The 18813-nt window shown below is 43.1% G+C and overlaps 1 protein-coding gene across 21 annotated transcripts in view; it reads left to right on the top strand.

Moving 5' to 3' along the window:
* LOC142000734 (eukaryotic translation initiation factor 4 gamma 3-like) overlaps positions 1-18813 on the top strand; it is a 235551-nt gene that overhangs the window by 128498 nt on the left and 88240 nt on the right. For all 21 annotated transcript variants that reach the window (XM_074975238.1, XM_074975227.1, XM_074975226.1 and 18 more), the window contains 5 exons: positions 5872-6042; positions 7552-7749; positions 9645-9791; positions 10267-10503; positions 17733-17837. In XM_074975238.1, the coding sequence (XP_074831339.1) occupies positions 5872-6042; positions 7552-7749; positions 9645-9791; positions 10267-10503; positions 17733-17837 (858 nt within the window). The remainder of the gene's footprint in view (positions 1-5871; positions 6043-7551; positions 7750-9644; positions 9792-10266; positions 10504-17732; positions 17838-18813) is intronic.

Below are 18813 nucleotides of genomic sequence, written 5' to 3'. Positions count from 1 at the left end.
AAGGCACTTAGAGCCTGGAATAGGTACTTTGTAATATTGGTTATAAACTGATTGGGCTCCAAGCAGATTTTGTTATATCACACCAGCATCAAACCAGAGCGAGCATGTTTTGAATGAAAATGGTGAGTAGTCATGGAACTGAAGTGACTGATGGCATGGATTTCAACAAGGCATAGTGCAAGCAAGTGCTGTATAAATTTCCACACAGTTGTCTGCCAATACACTGTAGTACGGATCTGCTAATCTTGTCAGTGATATGGATTTACTTGTGCAATTATGTGGCTTTTATGGTGTGCACAAATGGGAACTAGGATGAGACTGTTAGATTTGTTTATACGTGTCCTGCAATTAGATTTGAAAGCGTCTTCATACGTGAAAGGCTAGTAGGTTGGTACACAAACCCTCTTTACCACATAACTCTTTTCAGTGTTTTGTCATGGCTTATGAAGCATGTAAGTGCTTGAGATCATTATCCTGTGACAACATTTCATTCCATTGGCATTATCACTTAATGAAAGCCAAACTAAACTCCAGTAGTGACCATTAGTATATTGTGATGTTCTTTTATCAGCAGCAAGCATTTATGCTGTCAAAGTGAAATGTTTAACATTCCTATTATAAGCACCTATACTCAGGGGTTGTCTAACTCTGGCAAAAATGTGTTTTAGGCTGAAACTTGGCATGCAGGGCATCAGCCCACAAGCATTTTTTTCATGTAATCAGTTTAGCCGTTTGAATATCTCAGATGATTTTGCTTCAACAATGTGGATTAATCGCTTAGTCAAACAGAGACTGGCTTTTGAAGTGTCCAAAATTGTGTGTAAAAGTTGTGTACAGCACAAAAAAGATGTCAAATATGTTTTGTTAACAAGCGTTAAAGGACTGTTTGTTGACAAACATGTAACTTAATATTGAGTAATCAGGCGTTGCTATCAAGTACACTCAGAGATATACGAGTTAGTGCACTATTCAGTACATTTAGTATTTAAACCAGAGACCAAAGATTACTCTGGTGCGGCGTGTGTGTTATACCCTTTTGCCAATACAAATGATCTTTCTCTACTGTACCATCAGCATTGTTCATGTGTGGTTTTGAATGGGCTAAACTGTCCCACTCTGTGTACTTTGTGGGAGGTGGTAAGTGCCATCATTCAAAAGAAAAATTTACATTCCTCCAGCAGTGAAGTTTAGAGAAAATTTGAATCATACCAGTTTTGAATTACTCAGCCTCAGGGGAATTGACCCTCCTTTCTATGTGCAACTCAAAAATAGCTTTGTTGTTTAAAACCAAATTCAGTTGAAAAGTCAGTAATAGGCTAGCAGTTTTACCAAAAACATAATTTACTAGCCTGAGCTTACATGTTTAAAATAGGAAGATTCTGCTTAGTCCTAAAACATGCTTTTACTGTGACCTCCTATCTTAATAGTCTCTATTTTTCAAAACTTCCCGTTGGACACTGGGGGTATGTCTACACTACGAAATTAGGTGGAATTTATAGAAGTCGATTTTTTAGAAAGCGATTTTATACGGTCGATTGTGTGTGTCCCCACTAAGCACATTAAGTCGGTGGAGTGCGTCCACAGTACCGAGGCTAGTGTCGACTTTCAGAGCGTTGCACTGTGGGTAGCTATCCCACAGTTCCCGCAGTCTCCGCCGCCCATTGGAATTCTGGGTTGAGCTCCCAATACCTGATGGGGCAAAAACATTGTCGAGGGTGGTTTTGGGTACATGTCATCAGTCGCCCCTCCCTCTGTGAAAGCAACGGCAGACAATCATTTTGCACCTTTTTTTCCGTGCTGGTGCCATACTGCTTTCAGCAGATGGTGCAGTAGGGCTGCAAACCATCATCATCGAACGACCACTTCCGCTGCCACTCTGCTCTCCTTGTGCTATGAATCCACCTCACAGGTCCTCCATATGACCGTCATCATCCACCGCTTCCGCTGCAACTCTGCTCGGCTGCTCTTGTCTCGCCATACCACGCCAAGCGTGCAGCCCACTCAGCTGTTGTGTCCTGGCAGCAGACAGTGCGGTAGGTCTTCAAAACTGGTCATCCAACCACCGCTTCCCCTGCAACTCGGCTCTCCTGCAGACGCCATACCACGGCAAGCATGGAGCCCGCTCAAATCACCGCAGCAGTTATGAACATTGTAAACACCTCGCGCATTATCATGCAGTATATGCAGAACCAGAACCTGCAAAAGCAGGCGAGGGAGGTGATGGCAACGTGGTGACAAGAGTGATGAGGACATGGACACAGACTTCTCTCAAAGCACGGGCCCCGGCAATTTGGCCATCCTAGTGACAATGGGGCAGGCTCATGCCATGGAACGCTGATTCTGGGCCCGGGAAACAAGCACAGACTGGTGGGACTGCATTGCGTTGCAGGTCTGGGATGATTCCCAGTGGCTGCGAAACTTTCACGTGCGTAAGGGAACTTTCATGGAACTTTGTGACTTGCTTTCCCCTGCCCTGAAGTGCAAGAATACCAAGATGAGAGCAGCCCTCACAGTTCACAAGCAAGTGGCGATAGCCCTCTGGAAGCTTGCAACACCAAACAGCTACCGGTCAGTCGGGAATCAATTTGGAGGGAAAAAAGGGAGAGTAAAATTGAAAAAGACACATTGGCCATTTAAAAGGAGGGGCTGATGTTTTCAGGTTAACGTGCAGCACAAACCCAACTATACCCCCCCCCGTACCCAATTCTCTGGGATGATAGCTTCACCCCTTGCCCCACTGCATGGCTAACAGCGGGGATGATTTCTTTTCAGCCACAGGCAAACAGCCCAGCAGGAACGGCCATCTCTGAATGTCCCCTTAATAAAATTCCCCTATTTCAACCAGGTGACCATGAATAATATCAGTCTCCTGAGGATAACACAGAGAGATAAAGAATGGATGTTGCTTGAATGCCAGCAAACACCGGGACCGCATGGTGCCATGCTTTCTTATGCAGTGATTCCAGACTATGTGCTACTGGCCTGGCGTGGTAAAGTGTCCTACCATGGAGGACACAATAAGGCTGCCCTCCCCAGAAACCTTTTGCAAAGGCTTTGGGAGTACCTCCAGGAGAGCTTCATTGAGATGTCCTTGGAGGATTTCCGCTCCATCCCCAGACATGTTAACAGACTTTTCCAGTAGCTGTATTGGCTGCGAATGAATCCCAAGTCTTCAGGGCAAATTAATCATTAAACACGCTTGCTTTTAAACCATGTATTATATTTACAAAGGTACACTCACCAGAGGTGCCTTCTCCGCCTTCAAGGTCTGGGAGCCTGGGTTGGGAGGGTATTGGCTCCAGGGTGATAAACAGTTTCTGGCTGTCTGGGAGAACGGCTCCTCCACTTGCCTGGTATGTGCTATCTTCAGCCTCCCCCTCCTCATCATCTTCCTCGTCCCCAGAATCCTCATCCTTATTGCGTGAGACTCCCTTGCAGGGGAGTCCATGTACAGGTGTGGGGTAGTTGTAGGGGCACCCCCTAGAATTGCATGCAGCTCATCATAGAAGCGGCATGTCTGGGGCTCTGACCCCGTGTGGGCGTTTGCCTCTTTGTTTTTTTGTTAGGCTTGCCTGAGCTCCCTAAGTTTCACGCGGCACTGCTGCGGGTCCCTGTTATAGCCTCTGTCCTTCATGCCCTTGGAGATTTTTGCAAATATTTTGGCATTTCGTCTTTTGGAACGGAGTTCTGATAGCACGGATTCGTCTCTCCATACAGCTCTGGAAAAAGGCTAATGTAGTGCCAATCTTTAAAAAAGGGAAGAAGGAGGATCCTGGGAACTACAGGCCGGTCAGCCTCACCTCAGTCCCCGGAAAAATCATGGAGCAGGTCCTCAAGGAATCAATCCTGAAGCACTTAGACGAGAGTAAAGTGATCAGGAACAGTCAGCATGGATTCACCAAGGGAAGGTCATGCCTGACTAATCTAATCGCCTTCTATGATGAGATTACTGATTCTGTGGATGAAGGGAACGCAGTGGATGTATTGTTTCTTGACTTCAGCAAAGCTTTTGACTGTCTCCCACAGTATTCTTGTCAGCAAGTTAAAGAAGTATGGGCTGCATGAATGTACTATAAGGTGGGTAGAAAGTTGGCTAGATTGTCGGGCTCAACGGGTAGTGATCAATGGCTCCATGTCTAGTTGGCAGCCAGTATCAAGCCGAGTGCCCCAGGGGTCGGTCCTGGGGCCGGTTTTGTTCAATATCTTCATTAATGATCTGGAGGATGGCATGGACTGCACCCTCAGCAAGTTTGCAGATGACACTAAACTGGGAAGAGAGGTAGATACGCTGGAGGGTAGGGATAGGATACAGAGGGACCTAGACAAATTGGAGGATTGGGCCAAAAGAAACCTGATGAGGTTCAATAAGGATAAATGCAGGGTCCTGCACTTAGGACGGAAGAACCCAATGCACAGCTACAGACTAGGGACCGAATGGCTAGGCAGCAGTTCTGCGGAAAAGGACCTAGGGGTTACAGTGGACGAGAAGCTGGATATGAGTCAGCAGTGTGCCCTTGTTGCCAAGAAGGCCAATGGCATTTTGGGATGTATAAGTAGGGGCATAGCGAGCAGATCGAGGGACGTGATCGTTCCCCTCTATTCGACATTGGTGAGGCCTCATCTGGAGTACTGTGTCCAGTTTTGGGCCCCACACTACAAGAAGGATGTGGAGAAATTGGAGAGAGTCCAGCGAAGGGCAACAAAAATGATTAGGGGTCTGGAACACATGACTTATGAGGAGAGGCTGAGGGAACTGGGATTGTTTAGTCTGCAGAAGAGAAGAATGAGGGGGGATTTGATAGCTGCTTTCAACTACCTGAGAGGTGGTTCCAAAGAGGATGGTTCTAGACTATTCTCAGTGGTAGAAGATGACAGGACAAGGAGTAATGGTCTCAAGTTGCAGTGGGGGAGGTTTAGGTTGGATATTAGGAAAAACTTTTTCACTAGGAGGGTGGTGAAACACTGGAATGCGTTACCTAGGGAGGTGGTAGAATCTCCTTCCTTAGAAGTTTTTAAGGTCAGGCTTGACAAAGCCCTGGCTGGGATGATTTAATTGGGGATTGGTCCTGCTTTGAGCAGGGGGTTGGACTAGATGACCTCCTGAGGTCCCTTCCAACCCTGATATTCTATGATTCTATGATTCTTTTGCGATTCTGTGACTCCATGGTCACCTCTGCTGATGATATCTGCACAGTCACTTGTGCTGATCAGCTTGCCACGGTGGCCAAACAGGAAATGAAATTCAAAAGTTTGCTGGGCTTTTCCTGTCTACCTGGCCAGTGCATCCGAGTTGAGAGTGCTGTCCAGAGTGGTCACAATGGAGCACTCTGGGATAGCTCCCATAGGCCAATAACCGTCTAATTGCATCCCCACTACCCCAAATTCGACCTGGCTATGTCGATTTCAGCATAATCCCCTCGACGGGGAGGAGTACAGAAATCAATTTTAAGAGCCCATTAAGTAGACAAAAATGGCTTTGTTGTGTGGGTGGGTGCAGGGTTAAATCGATCTAACGCTGCTAAATTCGACCTAAACTCGTAGTGTAGACCAGGGCTGGGAATCAGTTCCACAGAGCTTAAGCAGTGTGGTGGGATTGAAGAGGTTCTGATTGATAGGTAGCAGCCATCCTATTTCAGTTGTGATGATGGCTGACAGAGGGAAGAGTGTCTTCTATTTGTCCCTTTAATCTGCATTGTGCAGATACCAAGCTGGAAGCTAGACCAGTTTATTGTCTGAGAGGAATTCATAACAGTAGCAGGGTGAACTGCTGATTGATTGTTTTGTCACCCACAGCTATTACTTGAGTACTGGAGCATGTATTGTGAGCCGTGAGTATTAAAGGGGATATAATAAGGAATTTTTTTGTCCTAGTTGTTGAATGTTGGACCAAGAAGATCACAGCAAAGCCAGAGGAGGGAGCCCAGGAAGATCATCACTGTATGTGTGAAAGAAGATGTCCACCTGAAAAAAGCAGAAAATGCCTGGAAGCCAAGCCTGAAAAGAGACAGCCAGGCTGAGGACCCAGAAAATATAAAAACCCAGGTGAGAACAGTCTCAACACACTTTGTGAATGCCAGTGAACTTCTGGAGTGGTCTTACACACAGTTAATTGAATCCTCAATAGACACTAACATTTCATTCTATTAACACTGGAAAGATGGTAGTTTCTTCTTGCTGCTGTGATAGTCTTGTCTGGACAATAACCCTAGCAGCACTGCTGTCCAGTTTGAGTCACAGTTCTGATCTGACTTTATTTTTTTGTTTTTACTCTTATTCAGAGTTAAAATTGGGTCACTTCATATATAAAGAGAGTGAAGACAGGGAATACCAGACAACCTACTACCTCTCTACCAAGATTATTTTTATGCAACTATTTTACTTGAATATTTCTGCCTTCCCTTTAAAAACAAACAACCTCCAACTTTCAGTGCAGCACAGAACTTCCTTTTCATCCCATTGTAGAATGTATTTCTGTACTGAGCCTGAGCGGCACTAAGATTCTTCTGTAGATTTCCCTTTTGCAAAGACCCACCCATGCCCACACTGCTGTATCTCAGACTTTCTCTGTAGGTTTCTCTCCCTCCGCTCTTTCATGCTCTTTCATGGGATAACCACAGCGGAATATTTTTGGAGTACAGTGGAATTTTGTTCCAGTTGCCAAATACAAGCTTGACCAAATGAATATAAAATTATCTGTCTTAGAGTAAATATAGTAAAAGCTTGTTACCTCTATTGATGAAAAAAACAAAGCTTCTTCAAGTTAAACTTAACTATAGAACATAAATGACTGCTTCTGAAGTTATTCCAGATAAAAAAATTTCAAGTGCCCAAGTCCTATTTTCAAAAGTGACTTAGGCATTTAGGAGCCTGTGTCACTAAAAGTCAATGAGACTTTGGTTCCTAACTGCCTATGTTACTTCTGAATCACATAGATACTTTAGAAAGGGTTGCCCCTCTTCTTCTATTGCTGTTAATCCATAGATGAGTTAATATTAAAAGTGAACTGAAAAGCTTTTTACCTTAGAAAACTGAGAGAGGTGCATGTTCCTGTACTTCCTGGTCCTTTAGATATAGGTGAAGTTATCAACTGTTACAGGAGAGATCCACAAAATCCATCTTGTGGGTAAGTGGCGGCAGCACTGATTTTCAAGTGTTTTGTTATAAAATGTACAGTGGAGCCTGCCTCCACTGGAAGGGGGATATAGTGAAATTCTATTAATTGTCAAGTACAGTGAAAATCACTCATAGTTTCAAAGCACTGCAGATTGCAATTCCAATAATAGGAAACCTCTGTTTGTGAGTAATAATTAATACAATTTTGATGCGGAGTAGATAGGACTGTGTTTAAGGACTTGTCTGGGGGTTTCACTGTATGTATGTCTGATCAGTTCTGGACATACATTCTGTTAGTGACTTGGCATCTTAAAAACTCCTTTTAAAAGTCTTTCTGTTCACCTTTAAAATGCATACCAGTTCATTATTCAGATCACCTTCTATAATCTTGCTGTGTTTGTGCTCTGCACTTATTGTTGTTTTTACTGACATGTTTAGGAGCTGTTCCGCAAGGTACGAAGTATCTTAAACAAATTGACACCACAGATGTTCAATCAGCTAATGAAGCAAGTAACAGACCTGACTGTAGACACAGAAGAGAGGCTAAAAGGAGTCATTGACCTGGTCTTTGAGAAAGCCATCGATGAGCCCAGCTTCTCTGTGGCTTATGCAAATATGTGTAGATGTCTCGTAACGGTAAGAGTGGCAAAAGTCAAACAGGAGTTTCCTGTGGGTAAGTTCTCCCCTTGCTGGACATCATTCCCATGGACTAAAATGGGAATTATGTAAACACATCCAGGGCAGAATTATACCCTTTAGTATTTGTTATTGAACTTCTTAGTGTAGCTGAGAAAATCTTATATTACAAAATTGTGTTTACATGTATATATTGGCCACACATGCACCCAGAAAACCCAGAGTGAAATTGACTAGGAGTGATGTTAAACTGAGGTCCAGATTTGTAGCTATTGGGTGCTGAGCACCTTTGAAAATTTGGTGATTAAATTGCAGTTCAGTCCTAAAAGTAGCTCCATAAAAACAGGATTCCAGATTCAAGTTGTGTCACTGATTTCCAGAGCAAATTTGTTCAGTTTGCGAGTAGAAAGCTGAGGCAATTTCTACATTCCAGCCCCACAAACTGACCCTGGGCTCTGACAATCAATCCACTTTTTTTATCTTGAGCCTCATGGTTTTGTAATCCCAACTGTGTTCTCAATTACACTTATAGTGGCTTTTTGCAGTGTTTATGATGTATTATGTAAAAGCATATTTACACAAACTTTTTAAAGCTATTTATTTATTTGATAGAGAGAAGGCTTTGATGTGTATCGTGTAAATCTGTATCGAGGCACATTTTAAACTAAAAAGTAGGTATCCTGACTCATTACTGCAGTGACTCTCATGAAAACAGGTACACAGTTCATCAATGTGATACTTCATAACCACTCCAGTAGTGATTCAGTAACAGAATGGTGCAAATGCCATCTTGAAATGGACATGCAGATTAAAGAACTATTACTGATTTATGATAGAATTTAATGCCTTTTTGGAATTGACCTCATCAGATCCAGAGTTCATTTCAGGCCACAGGATTGTGCCCTGGCCACACAATTCCAATTCTACATAGAACTTGAGTGATTTTTATCCTAATGGTGCACCATGACAAACAATACAGTCGAGGATTGCTGGCCATGCTATTGGCAGTAAAAGTGAGATTTTCCTTATGTTAGACATCAGTCACCCTACTAGTGTCAGTCATTAGACCTGTTACAGTATCTAACACAATAGGTACTTTAAAAATGCAGAAAGGAAAAATGGAGATTGAGGGTGGAGAAAAGAGGGGTAGAAGTAGAGAAGAGGAGGGAAAACAGAGAAGGAGAGGTAGTGATGGAGAAAACTAATCCTACCAGAAATAGCACCTCTTGTCACTCACAGACAAGAAGCACTGCCTCCAGAAAAGCCATTTCAGGCATCAGAAAGTTTCAGGCGAGATAGGGGAGGGCCGAATCACCAATCTTAAGGTAAGAAACATTTACCTGTAAAATTTGGGGAATGACCCTTATTTTTCCAAGTGTTGATCCCTGTTTTTGTCATTGGTAGAGCACTGCCCCAGAGTGGCACATTTCTGAAATGAACCCTGCAAATCATGGACCTGATAAGATTTAGCTACGGTGTACGTACTGTTACATAGGCGATACATACAGAGTGCTCTGTGAATGTTTATTAACAATAATATATATTGTTGTGGCATAGCTCTGGAATCTGAAACGCATAATACAAATCTGTATTTTAAAATGTTCTTATTTTAAAAAATCATGAATCATAAATAGGATTCTTTGTAGGGAAACCATAATCTACTTCTAGGCTAAGATGTTGTCAGACAAGGTTTAGTATGGAGAAAATTTTCATATCTGAATTTTGTTGTCTAATGAAAACACTGGCAAGATGCTTAACTGTAGTAGCCTTGCAAGCTCTGCTATTACTGTTTATAAAATATGTAATAAAATGTAACTGAGAGTGCATAGATCAGATCCTTTGTATGGCAAGGTTTAATTGTGCTTTTCCCTGTGTTTTTCTTCCACTGGATACAGCTGAAAGTACCTATGGCAGACAAGCCTGGGAGCACAGTAAATTTCCGCAAGTTGCTACTGAATCGTTGCCAGAAGGAATTTGAAAAAGACAAAGCCGATGATGATGTCTTTGAGAAGAAACAAAAAGAGCTCGAAGCTTCTACCACTGTGAGTTTCTTCATAAAATCTCAGTGATCTTTGATAGTCCAATCATAGAAGACTGAAAGAGACCTCAGGAGGTCATCTAGTCCAACCCCCTGCTCAAAGCAGGACCAACCCCAACTAAATCATCCCAGCCAGGGCAATCTTGAAGGACTGAATCATAGAATCATAGACTATCAGGGTTGGAAGGGACCTCAGGAGGTCATCTAGTCCAACCCCCTGCTCAAAGCAGGACCAATCCCCAACTAAATCATACGACTGCTGTGGATGTTTTGGAAAATTTTGATTTCCTATGTTGCTGTGGTTGGGTTTAATAAAAAAGCTATTTGCATTAACTGAAGCCCTCATGATTATATGTTTCATAGTTTGGGGAGTAAGAGGTTGGGAATGTGAACAGCAGTAACTCTAGCTTTTCAGAAGCATGTGCTACTGTGTGGTTTCCATTTGCATGCTTTCTAGAATTCCCCTTTCTGTTCTACAGCAAGAGGAGAAGACACGACTCCATGAGGAGCTGGAGGAGGCCAAGGACAAGGCTCGACGGAGATCCATCGGAAACATCAAATTCATTGGTGAACTCTTCAAACTTAAAATGCTGACAGAGGCCATCATGCATGACTGTGTGGTGAAGCTGCTTAAGAACCATGATGAAGAATCCCTGGAGTGCCTTTGCCGCCTGCTCACCACCATCGGCAAGGACTTGGACTTTGAGAAAGCAAAGGTAAAGAAAGGACTGAGTGACAGTGGCTGAACGGGGATACAAAAGTGGGGGCTCAGTGCTTTCCGTTGCCGTTGTTTTCTCTAGGAATTTCTGTCATGTTCTATTAAATCAGATGCTGAGAATGTTTCATCCCCACCCTGTCACATTGCCTTCCCACCCCTTTCCAATATATTATGTACTGTTGGCTACATTAAGCACTAGCTGAAATATTTTAATTCCTTTTGCTGTTTAGCTGTTTCCAAGTAATTCACCCAGCTACACAACCTAAAAAGTATTTGACATACATAATATCTTCCTTTTACACATGGAATCTTAATCTGTCAACCGCAGTCCCCAAAGCCTTAAAATGTATTCCAGTTTCTTTGCTCCTTGGGGATTCTGTTACATATGGAAATACATCTTCAAATGAATTGTTCATGGTAACATCTGCAAGGCACATTGACTGACCTAAACTTCCTCATTATCAAAGCAATCACAGGCTTAGACAAAAAGAAAAGGAGCATTTGTGGCACCTTAGAGACTAACAAATTTATTTGAGCATAAGCTTTCGTGAGCTACAGCGCACTTCATCGGCTGTAGCTCACGAAAGCTTATGCTCAGATAAATTTGTTAGTCTCTAAGGTGCCACAAGTATTCCTTTTCTTCCTGCGAATACAGACTAACATGGCTGTTACTCTGAAACCAAGCTTAGACAAGTCTTCTGATTGTATTGTCTTCTCTGAAAATTCACCTTGTGTTATGTTGTGTTGTGATCACAACCTGTAGTGTGATCATAGAATATCAGGGTTGGAAGGGACCTCTGGAGGTCATCTAGTCCAACCCCCTGCTCGAAGCAGGACCAATCCCCGATTTTAGCCCCTGATCCCTAAATGGCCCCCTCAAGGATTGAACTCACAACCCTGGGTTTATCAGGCCAATGCTCAAACCACTGAGCTATCCCTCCCCCCTGAGGCAGATGTTTCACACTGCACTGCTACATTGTCCTTCCCCTATTTTTCCAGTAGATGTAAGTGTAGTTTACTGCATTAAACGTTAGATTAACTCAATCCCATTGGCATTAACCATCTGCTTATTTCACACAAGCCAGGCAAGGGATGAAGACGTATTCAGATTTGCCTGCCAGATCTCAATCAGACACAACTCTGGAAACTGAGCTAATTGTTTTCAGCTGCTCTTAGAAGGGAGTTTCCTTGCAGCTTGGTGGATTGCAGGGATCACAATGGAAACCAATCCTGATCCTTACAATGATCCCTCGATGGATTGTTTGGGGGACCGTGGGCTGAGCCTAGTGGCCTGCTAGGCAAGGCTGAGAGCTTCTTAACGAGGCTTTGATCTCTAAGCCCTTTAGCACCCATCAAGCCTTAACCAGGGCCAGGGCTGCTCAGGGAGACCCAGGCTTTAAAAAGCCTGCTCCTAAGCTACCAGAGGAGCTAGCGAACAGGAGTGGCTAACGGGAGTTTTGAGAGGGAGGAGTGTGAGGGGGGCTAGATACACTTAACATTCTTTAAAGTTAAAGCCAAAAATACCTGGGTAAAAAACCAAAGAACAACAAAGGAACGAGCTTCAGGAGTTAAAAGAGAAGTCCAGCAACAGAGTGGGGGCTATCCAATTTATTGCACTCAATGCAGCATGTATGATTACCTGCCCTATGGGTGCATTTGGTGCAAGGAGCTCCTGGCCCTCAGAGACCATGTACGGGCTTTGGTGACCAGAGTGACTGAACTGGAGGAGCTAAGGAAGACAGAGACTTTCCAGAACACAATAAAACAGTCCCACCTCTGGTCTGACAGCCTCTGTGCTCTTGAGGAGGATGGAAATCTCATGGAAGGAGAACATCCAACTGGGGCAGAGGGAAACGATCCCATAGTTGAGACCCTTCTTCCAGATCATGTTGTGGTATCCTCTCACACTGAGGATACCTCTCCCAGGGAGGGAAGTCCAGTTATTAGGAAGAGACAGGTATTAGTAATGGCGATTCGATCATTAGAAACATAGAGAGCTGGGTTTGCGATGACCGGGAGAACCGCATGGTGACTTGCCTGCCTGGTGTGAAGGTTGCGGATGTCTCAAGACATCTAGATACACTTATGTGTAGTGCTGTGGGGGAGCCGGTGGTCATGGTACATGTTGATACCAGAGATATAGGAAAGGATAGGAGAGAGGTCCTGAAGACCTAATTTAGGCTGCTAGATAAGAGATTGAAGTTCAGGACCTCCATGGTAATAGTCTCTGAAATTCTTCCAGTTCCACACGCAGGCCCAGTTAGACAGGCAGAACTGCAAGGTCTCAGTGCGTGGATAAGATGATGGTGTAGTGAGGAGGGGTTTAGATTTATTAGGAACTGGGGAGACTTTTGGGAAAGGGGGAGCTGATTCAGGAGGGATGGGAAGTGCTTATATACCAATGCTAGGAGTCTAAATAATAAGATGGGTGAACTAGAGTGCCTCATATTAAATGAGGATATTGAAACGTGGCGGAATGAGGATAATCAATGGGACACAGTAATACCAGGGTACAAAATATATCGGAAGAACAGAATAGGTCATGCTGGTGCGGGAGTGGCACTATATGTGAAAGAAATGAATCAAATGAAGTAAAAATCTTAAATCAATCAAACTGTACCATAGAATCTCTGTGGATAGTAATTCCATGCTCTAATAATAAGAATATAGCAGTAGGGATATATTACCGACCACCTGACCAGGATGGTTATAGTGACTGTGAAATGCTCGGGGAGATTAGAGAGGCTATTCGGATTAAAAATTCTATAATAATAATGGGGATTTCAGCTATCTCCATATTGACTGAATACATGTCATCTTGGGATGGGATGCAGAGATAAAGTTTCTTGACACCTTAAATGACTGCTTCTTGGAGCAGCTAGTCCTGGAACCCACAAGAGGAGAGGCAATTCTTGATTTAGGCCTAAGTGGAGCACAGGATCTGGTCCAAGAGGTGAATATAGCTGGACCCCTTGGTAATAGTGACCATAATATAATTAAATTTAATATCCCTGTGGTGGAGAAAACACCACAGCAGCCCAACACTGTAGCATTTAATTTCAGAAAGGGAGACTAAACAAAAATAAGGAGATTAGTGAAACAGAAATTAAAGGGTACGGCGCCAAAAGTGAAATCCCTGAAAGCTGCGTGGAAACTTTTTAAAGACACCATAATAGAGGCTCAACTTAAATGTATATCCCAAATTAAAAAACATAGTAAGTGAACCAAAAAAGTGCCACCGTGGCTGAAAAACAAAGTAAAAGAAGCAGTGAGAGGCAAAAAGGCGTCCTTTTAAAAAATGAGGAAAATAGAAAGGAGCATAAACTCTGGCAGATGAGGTGTAAAAATATCATTAGGACGGCCAAAAATGAATTTGAAGAACAACGATCCAAAGACTTCAGAAGTAACAGCAAATCTTTTTTTGTTAAGTAGATCGGAAGCAGGAAGCTGCTAAACAACCAGTGGGGCCACTGGACGATCGAGATGCTAAAGGAGCACTCAGAGGAGATAAGGCCATTGCGGAGAAACTAAATTAATTCTTTGCATCGGTCTTCATGGCTGAGGATGTGAGGGAGATTCCCAAACCTGAGCCATTCTTTTTAGGTGACAAATCTGAGGAACTGCCCCAGATTGAGGTGTCATTAGAGGAGGTTTTGGAACAAATTGATAAACTAAACACTGATTTGTCACCAGAACAAATAGATAAACTAAACAGTGATTAGTCACCAGGACTGCAATGGCCCTATCTCCTTTGAGTGCTCCTTTAGCGTCTCCATCGTCCAGGGACCCCACTGGTTGTTTAGCAGCTTCCTGCTTCTGATGTACTTAACAAAAAATTTGCTGTTACTTTTGGAGTCTTTGGCTCGTTGTTCTTCAAATTCATTTTTGGCAGTCCTAATGATATTTTTACGCCTCATCTGCCAGAGTTTATGCTCCTTTCTATTTTCCTCACTTTTTAAAAGGATGCCTTTTTGCCTCTCACTGCTTCTTTTACTTTGTTGTTCAGCCACGGTGGCACTTTTTTGGTTCACTTACTATGTTTTTTAATTTGGGGTTTACATTTAAGTTGAGCCTCTATTATGGTGTCTTTAAAGAGTTTCCATGCAGCTTTCAGGGATTTCACTTTTGGCGCCGTACCCTTTAATTTCTGTTTCACTAACCTCCTTATTTTTGTTTAGTCCCCCTTTCTGAAATTAAATGCTACAGTGTTGGGCGGCTGTGGTGTTTTCCCCGCCACAGGGATATTAAATTTAATTATATTATGGTCACTATTACCAAGGGGTCCAGCTATATTCACCTCTTGGACCAGATCCTGTGCTCCACTTAGGCCTAAATCAAGAATTGCCTCTCCTCTTGTGGGTTCCAGGACTAGTTGCTCCAAGAAGCAGTCATTTAAGGTGTCAAGAAACTTTATCTCTGCATCCCATCCCAAGATGACATGTATTCAGTCAATATGGGGATAGTTGAAATCCCCCATTATTATTATTGAGTTTTTAATTTGAATAGCCTCTCTAATCTCCCCGAGATTAGATTCACAGTCACTATAACCATCCTGGTCAGGTGGTCGGTAATATATCCCTACTGCTATATTCTTATTAGAAGAAGAAAGTACAATTACTTACCAAACAGTAACTGTGGCTCTTTGAGATGTTGTAGTCAGTGTGAATCCCATGACTCACCCTTCATCCCCGCTTTTCAGAGTCCTCAGCTAAATGGGCTTTGAATTGCAAAGGAACTGAGGGAGGGCCATGACCCCTCTATGGGAGTACAAGGAGGCACAGGATATATGTGCGGCCCTGGCAGACACAGCTATTAAAAGAAATCTGGTCTCATGCACATGGAATCCACATTGACTACAACATCTTGAACAACCTCAATTACTATAGGGTAAGTAACTGTACTTTCCCTCAATTCCTCCCCTTCTCAGTATCTACACACTAGCTGCATCACTCAAGGCTTCACTCCTGCACCATTGACGTCGGTAAGAGTTCTGTCACTAAGGGTATGACTACACCGCAACTGGAGGCGTGATTGTAGCACATGTAAACATACCCGAGCTAGCTTTAACCTTGCTGGCTTGGGTTTGGGTACCATTAGCAGTGAAGCTGCAGCAGTCTGGGCTAGCCACCCAAGTACAAGTCCACCAGTGATCCTTGTAATGTGCTCAGGTGACCATCCTGTTCTACTCTGGCTTCACTGCTATTGGTGCCCAAGCCAGCTAGAGTAAAGCTAGCTTATGTCTGTCTACATGTGCTGCAATCACACCTCTGATCGTAGTGTAGACAGACCCTCGCTTCCTAGGAGCAGGAGCGGGCTCGTAGGCTGTACTTAGTGTTAGGATATAGATATTCAGGCCTGTCTGTAAAGGCCTATACTCTAAGAATTTAGGTGTATTCTTATCACTTGGCTAGTTATAGAGGTATAAAAGAAAGTATCAAAATCACTGTCTGCTGGTGTAAGAGTCTTCTCCTACTGTGACAGTCTGAGGCCCTGTTCTTAGGCTAAGGCCTTTGGCTAAGCAGCAGAGGCAGCCATAAGCTGGGAAGCGAACGGTCACATCCTCACACTGCAACCTAGTCACATTGAAAGAAGGTGCTATTGGGCTGTTAGGAATACAGTCCTGTCCTGATAATGCCTATCACCTCCAGAGAAAGGAAAGTGCCTAGAAGATGTAAAAGGAAACTTCGTTTGATAGCATCCTGTCTGGCAAGAACTCACTTATCAATAGCTGGGATGTGAAATCCTCATTTCTGTGTTTGTTCTATCACTGTAGTCCCCATTTCCCTATTGTTTGCCTGCATGATCTCTGTCTGGTTCTGTGATTGTTTCTGTCTGCTGTATAGTTAATTTTGCTGGGTGTAAACTAATTGAGGTGGTGGGATATAATTGGTTAAATAATCATGTTGGGATTGGTTGGTTTAATTTTAGTGGAATGATTGGTTAAGCTATAGCTAAGCAGAACTCAAGTTTTACTATATAGTCTGCAGGCAATCAGGAAGTGTGTGTGTGGGGGGGGGGGAAATGGGAACAGGGAATGGGGGTGGGGAAATTGGAATCATGTTTAGCTAAGGGCAGGAATGGGAACAGGGCCACAGGTAAGGTTCTGTGGTGTCAGAGCTGGGAAGAGGGACACTAAGGAAGGAAACTGGAATCATGCTTGCTGGAAGTTCACCCCAATAAACATCAAATTGTTTGCGCCTTTGGACTTCGGGTATTGTTGCTCTCTGTTCATGCGAGAAGGACCAGGGAAGTAAGTGGGTGAAGGAATAAGCCCCCTAACACTTAGTGTATTGCTTTTTCTATTCTTATTGCTTATTTATGTTAATACTCTTTCTGCCAAATTCATTAACTTCATTAGAATTACAACACCAGGGTTGAATTTGACCCCTTGTATTTACTTTCTAATAATAGCGGGAACATTTTATTAAGCATTTTCATTGTAGCTGAAATGCTAGCAATAGTTACAATTAAAGTTGCTGGAGAATTTCCTGTTTAAGTATCTGTTTTCCATCACTCATTGCTTTCTGAAACTTTCATCTTTAAGGATGACATTTTCCAGGATTGGCCCATGCCCAAGAGTTAATTTTTTAAAAAAAAGTTGGAAGGAAAAGGGTTCCACTGTTTTTGAATGAGAGGAGTGAAAAAAATTAAACTTTTTGGTTATTAACAAAAAATCTTGCAACTTCTTTTTTTATAACAGTTCTAGCTCCAAAATGGGTGGTGGTTGAAATTTGAGAGTTTGGCAAGCCCTTGATAAATAGAAGTGCCCTTCAGTGTCCTAGTGAAAATTGATTTTAGTGTGGCCAAACGTATGAGCTTTTGGGAAAAAAACACACTTCTTGTCAGTAAATGATAGCACTATTTTTAATGAGAACGTAACTGACTGAAAGGATGTTGTGTATATAGATGTGGTAACTTATCTATGTAGTCAAAATATATTGAAAGTTTGCAGTGAATTAGGCAGGGATCTGTAGAATCCCATTGTCATTCCCCTACCATCATGTAAGCATGCTTTGGGCCATACACACATAAGTCCAGTACATGCATGAAAGTGTGCATGACCTGATGCACATTTTCACACAGAGCAAATCTAGATCCCTGAATCAATCATACAGTGCCTTGCAGCAATGATCAGGAGACTACTCTGGGACAAAATTGATTGCCCAGGTAAAGTTGCATTCCGTTGTTCTTCTGAGAGTTGATGGCATTTGTGTCTTTTTTTTATAGCCCCGTATGGACCAGTATTTTAATCAAATGGAGAAGATTGTGAAAGAGAGAAAAACGTCCTCCAGGATTCGGTTCATGCTTCAGGATGTAATAGACCTAAGGCTGGTATGTACCCACTGAAGTAAGTAAAAGAGCACGGTCATTGGCACTACTGTAATGGAATATCCCTCAAATGAGAGTAATAATTATTGATTACAGTAGTAGGAATGGTGAAAGGAAAATATGTACCCTTTTTGCTCATCCCAGATGTCTGGTCATTTGAAAGGTAAGAAGTACTCTCTCCCCCACCCTCACACCCCCACTTTATTGAGGGCTAAGAGATTAGTGTTTGGTGGACAGATTAATTGCTTCACATGTTTAGGACACTTAGGACCTGTCTACACTGCAAATACAGGCATGTTTTTGTAACGAGTTTTTGAAACACTTATCCAACCCGATTACAACAAACACAGCTCAGCTTTTGTCCAAAGTAGGTTTGGGGTTTTTTTATAAACAATATAAACTTGTATCATTTGTTGCGTGTCTATTCTTAGTGCTCTGCTTAACCATATATGTGTAAATGCATTCTGGGTAGCTGTCTCAAAGTGCTGGAACTGAAGACAGAGTGCCCAGAGAACATGAGCACATTGCCACACCAGCAGCACTCTGGGGTGCTCTTAACATACAGAGGTTTGAGATGACTAGCCAGTCTGGTTACACAAGGGTGTTCAGAAGCCCTCTATACATCAAGGAAAAAAGGTTGCTCAGTTTGTTACAGGAAGTTACGTGTGTCAGCCTGTACTGCAAGCAAGAATGATAATATGGTTAGCTACTGTGATTACTAGTTGATTACAGTACACCCTCGCTATAACGAACCTGTTGGGATCCAAGCCTTTTGTTCATTGTAGCCAGGGGTTCGTTATAGCGAAAGGACAATTAAAAAAAAAAATGGGCAGAGGGGCTGAGACCTGGGCTGTGAGTCCCAGGCAGCTGGGGCTTCGGGCGTCTGCCCTGCATGGCTGGCGCTGGGGCTTTGGGCGTCTGCCCTGCATGGCTGGCGCTGGGGCTTCGGGCGTCTGCCCTGCACGGCTGGGGCTGGGGC

This window comes from Natator depressus, chromosome 18 (genome assembly GCF_965152275.1).
Source record: "Natator depressus isolate rNatDep1 chromosome 18, rNatDep2.hap1, whole genome shotgun sequence".
Lineage (NCBI taxonomy): Eukaryota > Metazoa > Chordata > Testudines > Cheloniidae > Natator > Natator depressus.
Note: the sequence above shows the minus strand (reverse complement) of the source record. Positions and strands in the feature narration are given on the sequence as shown.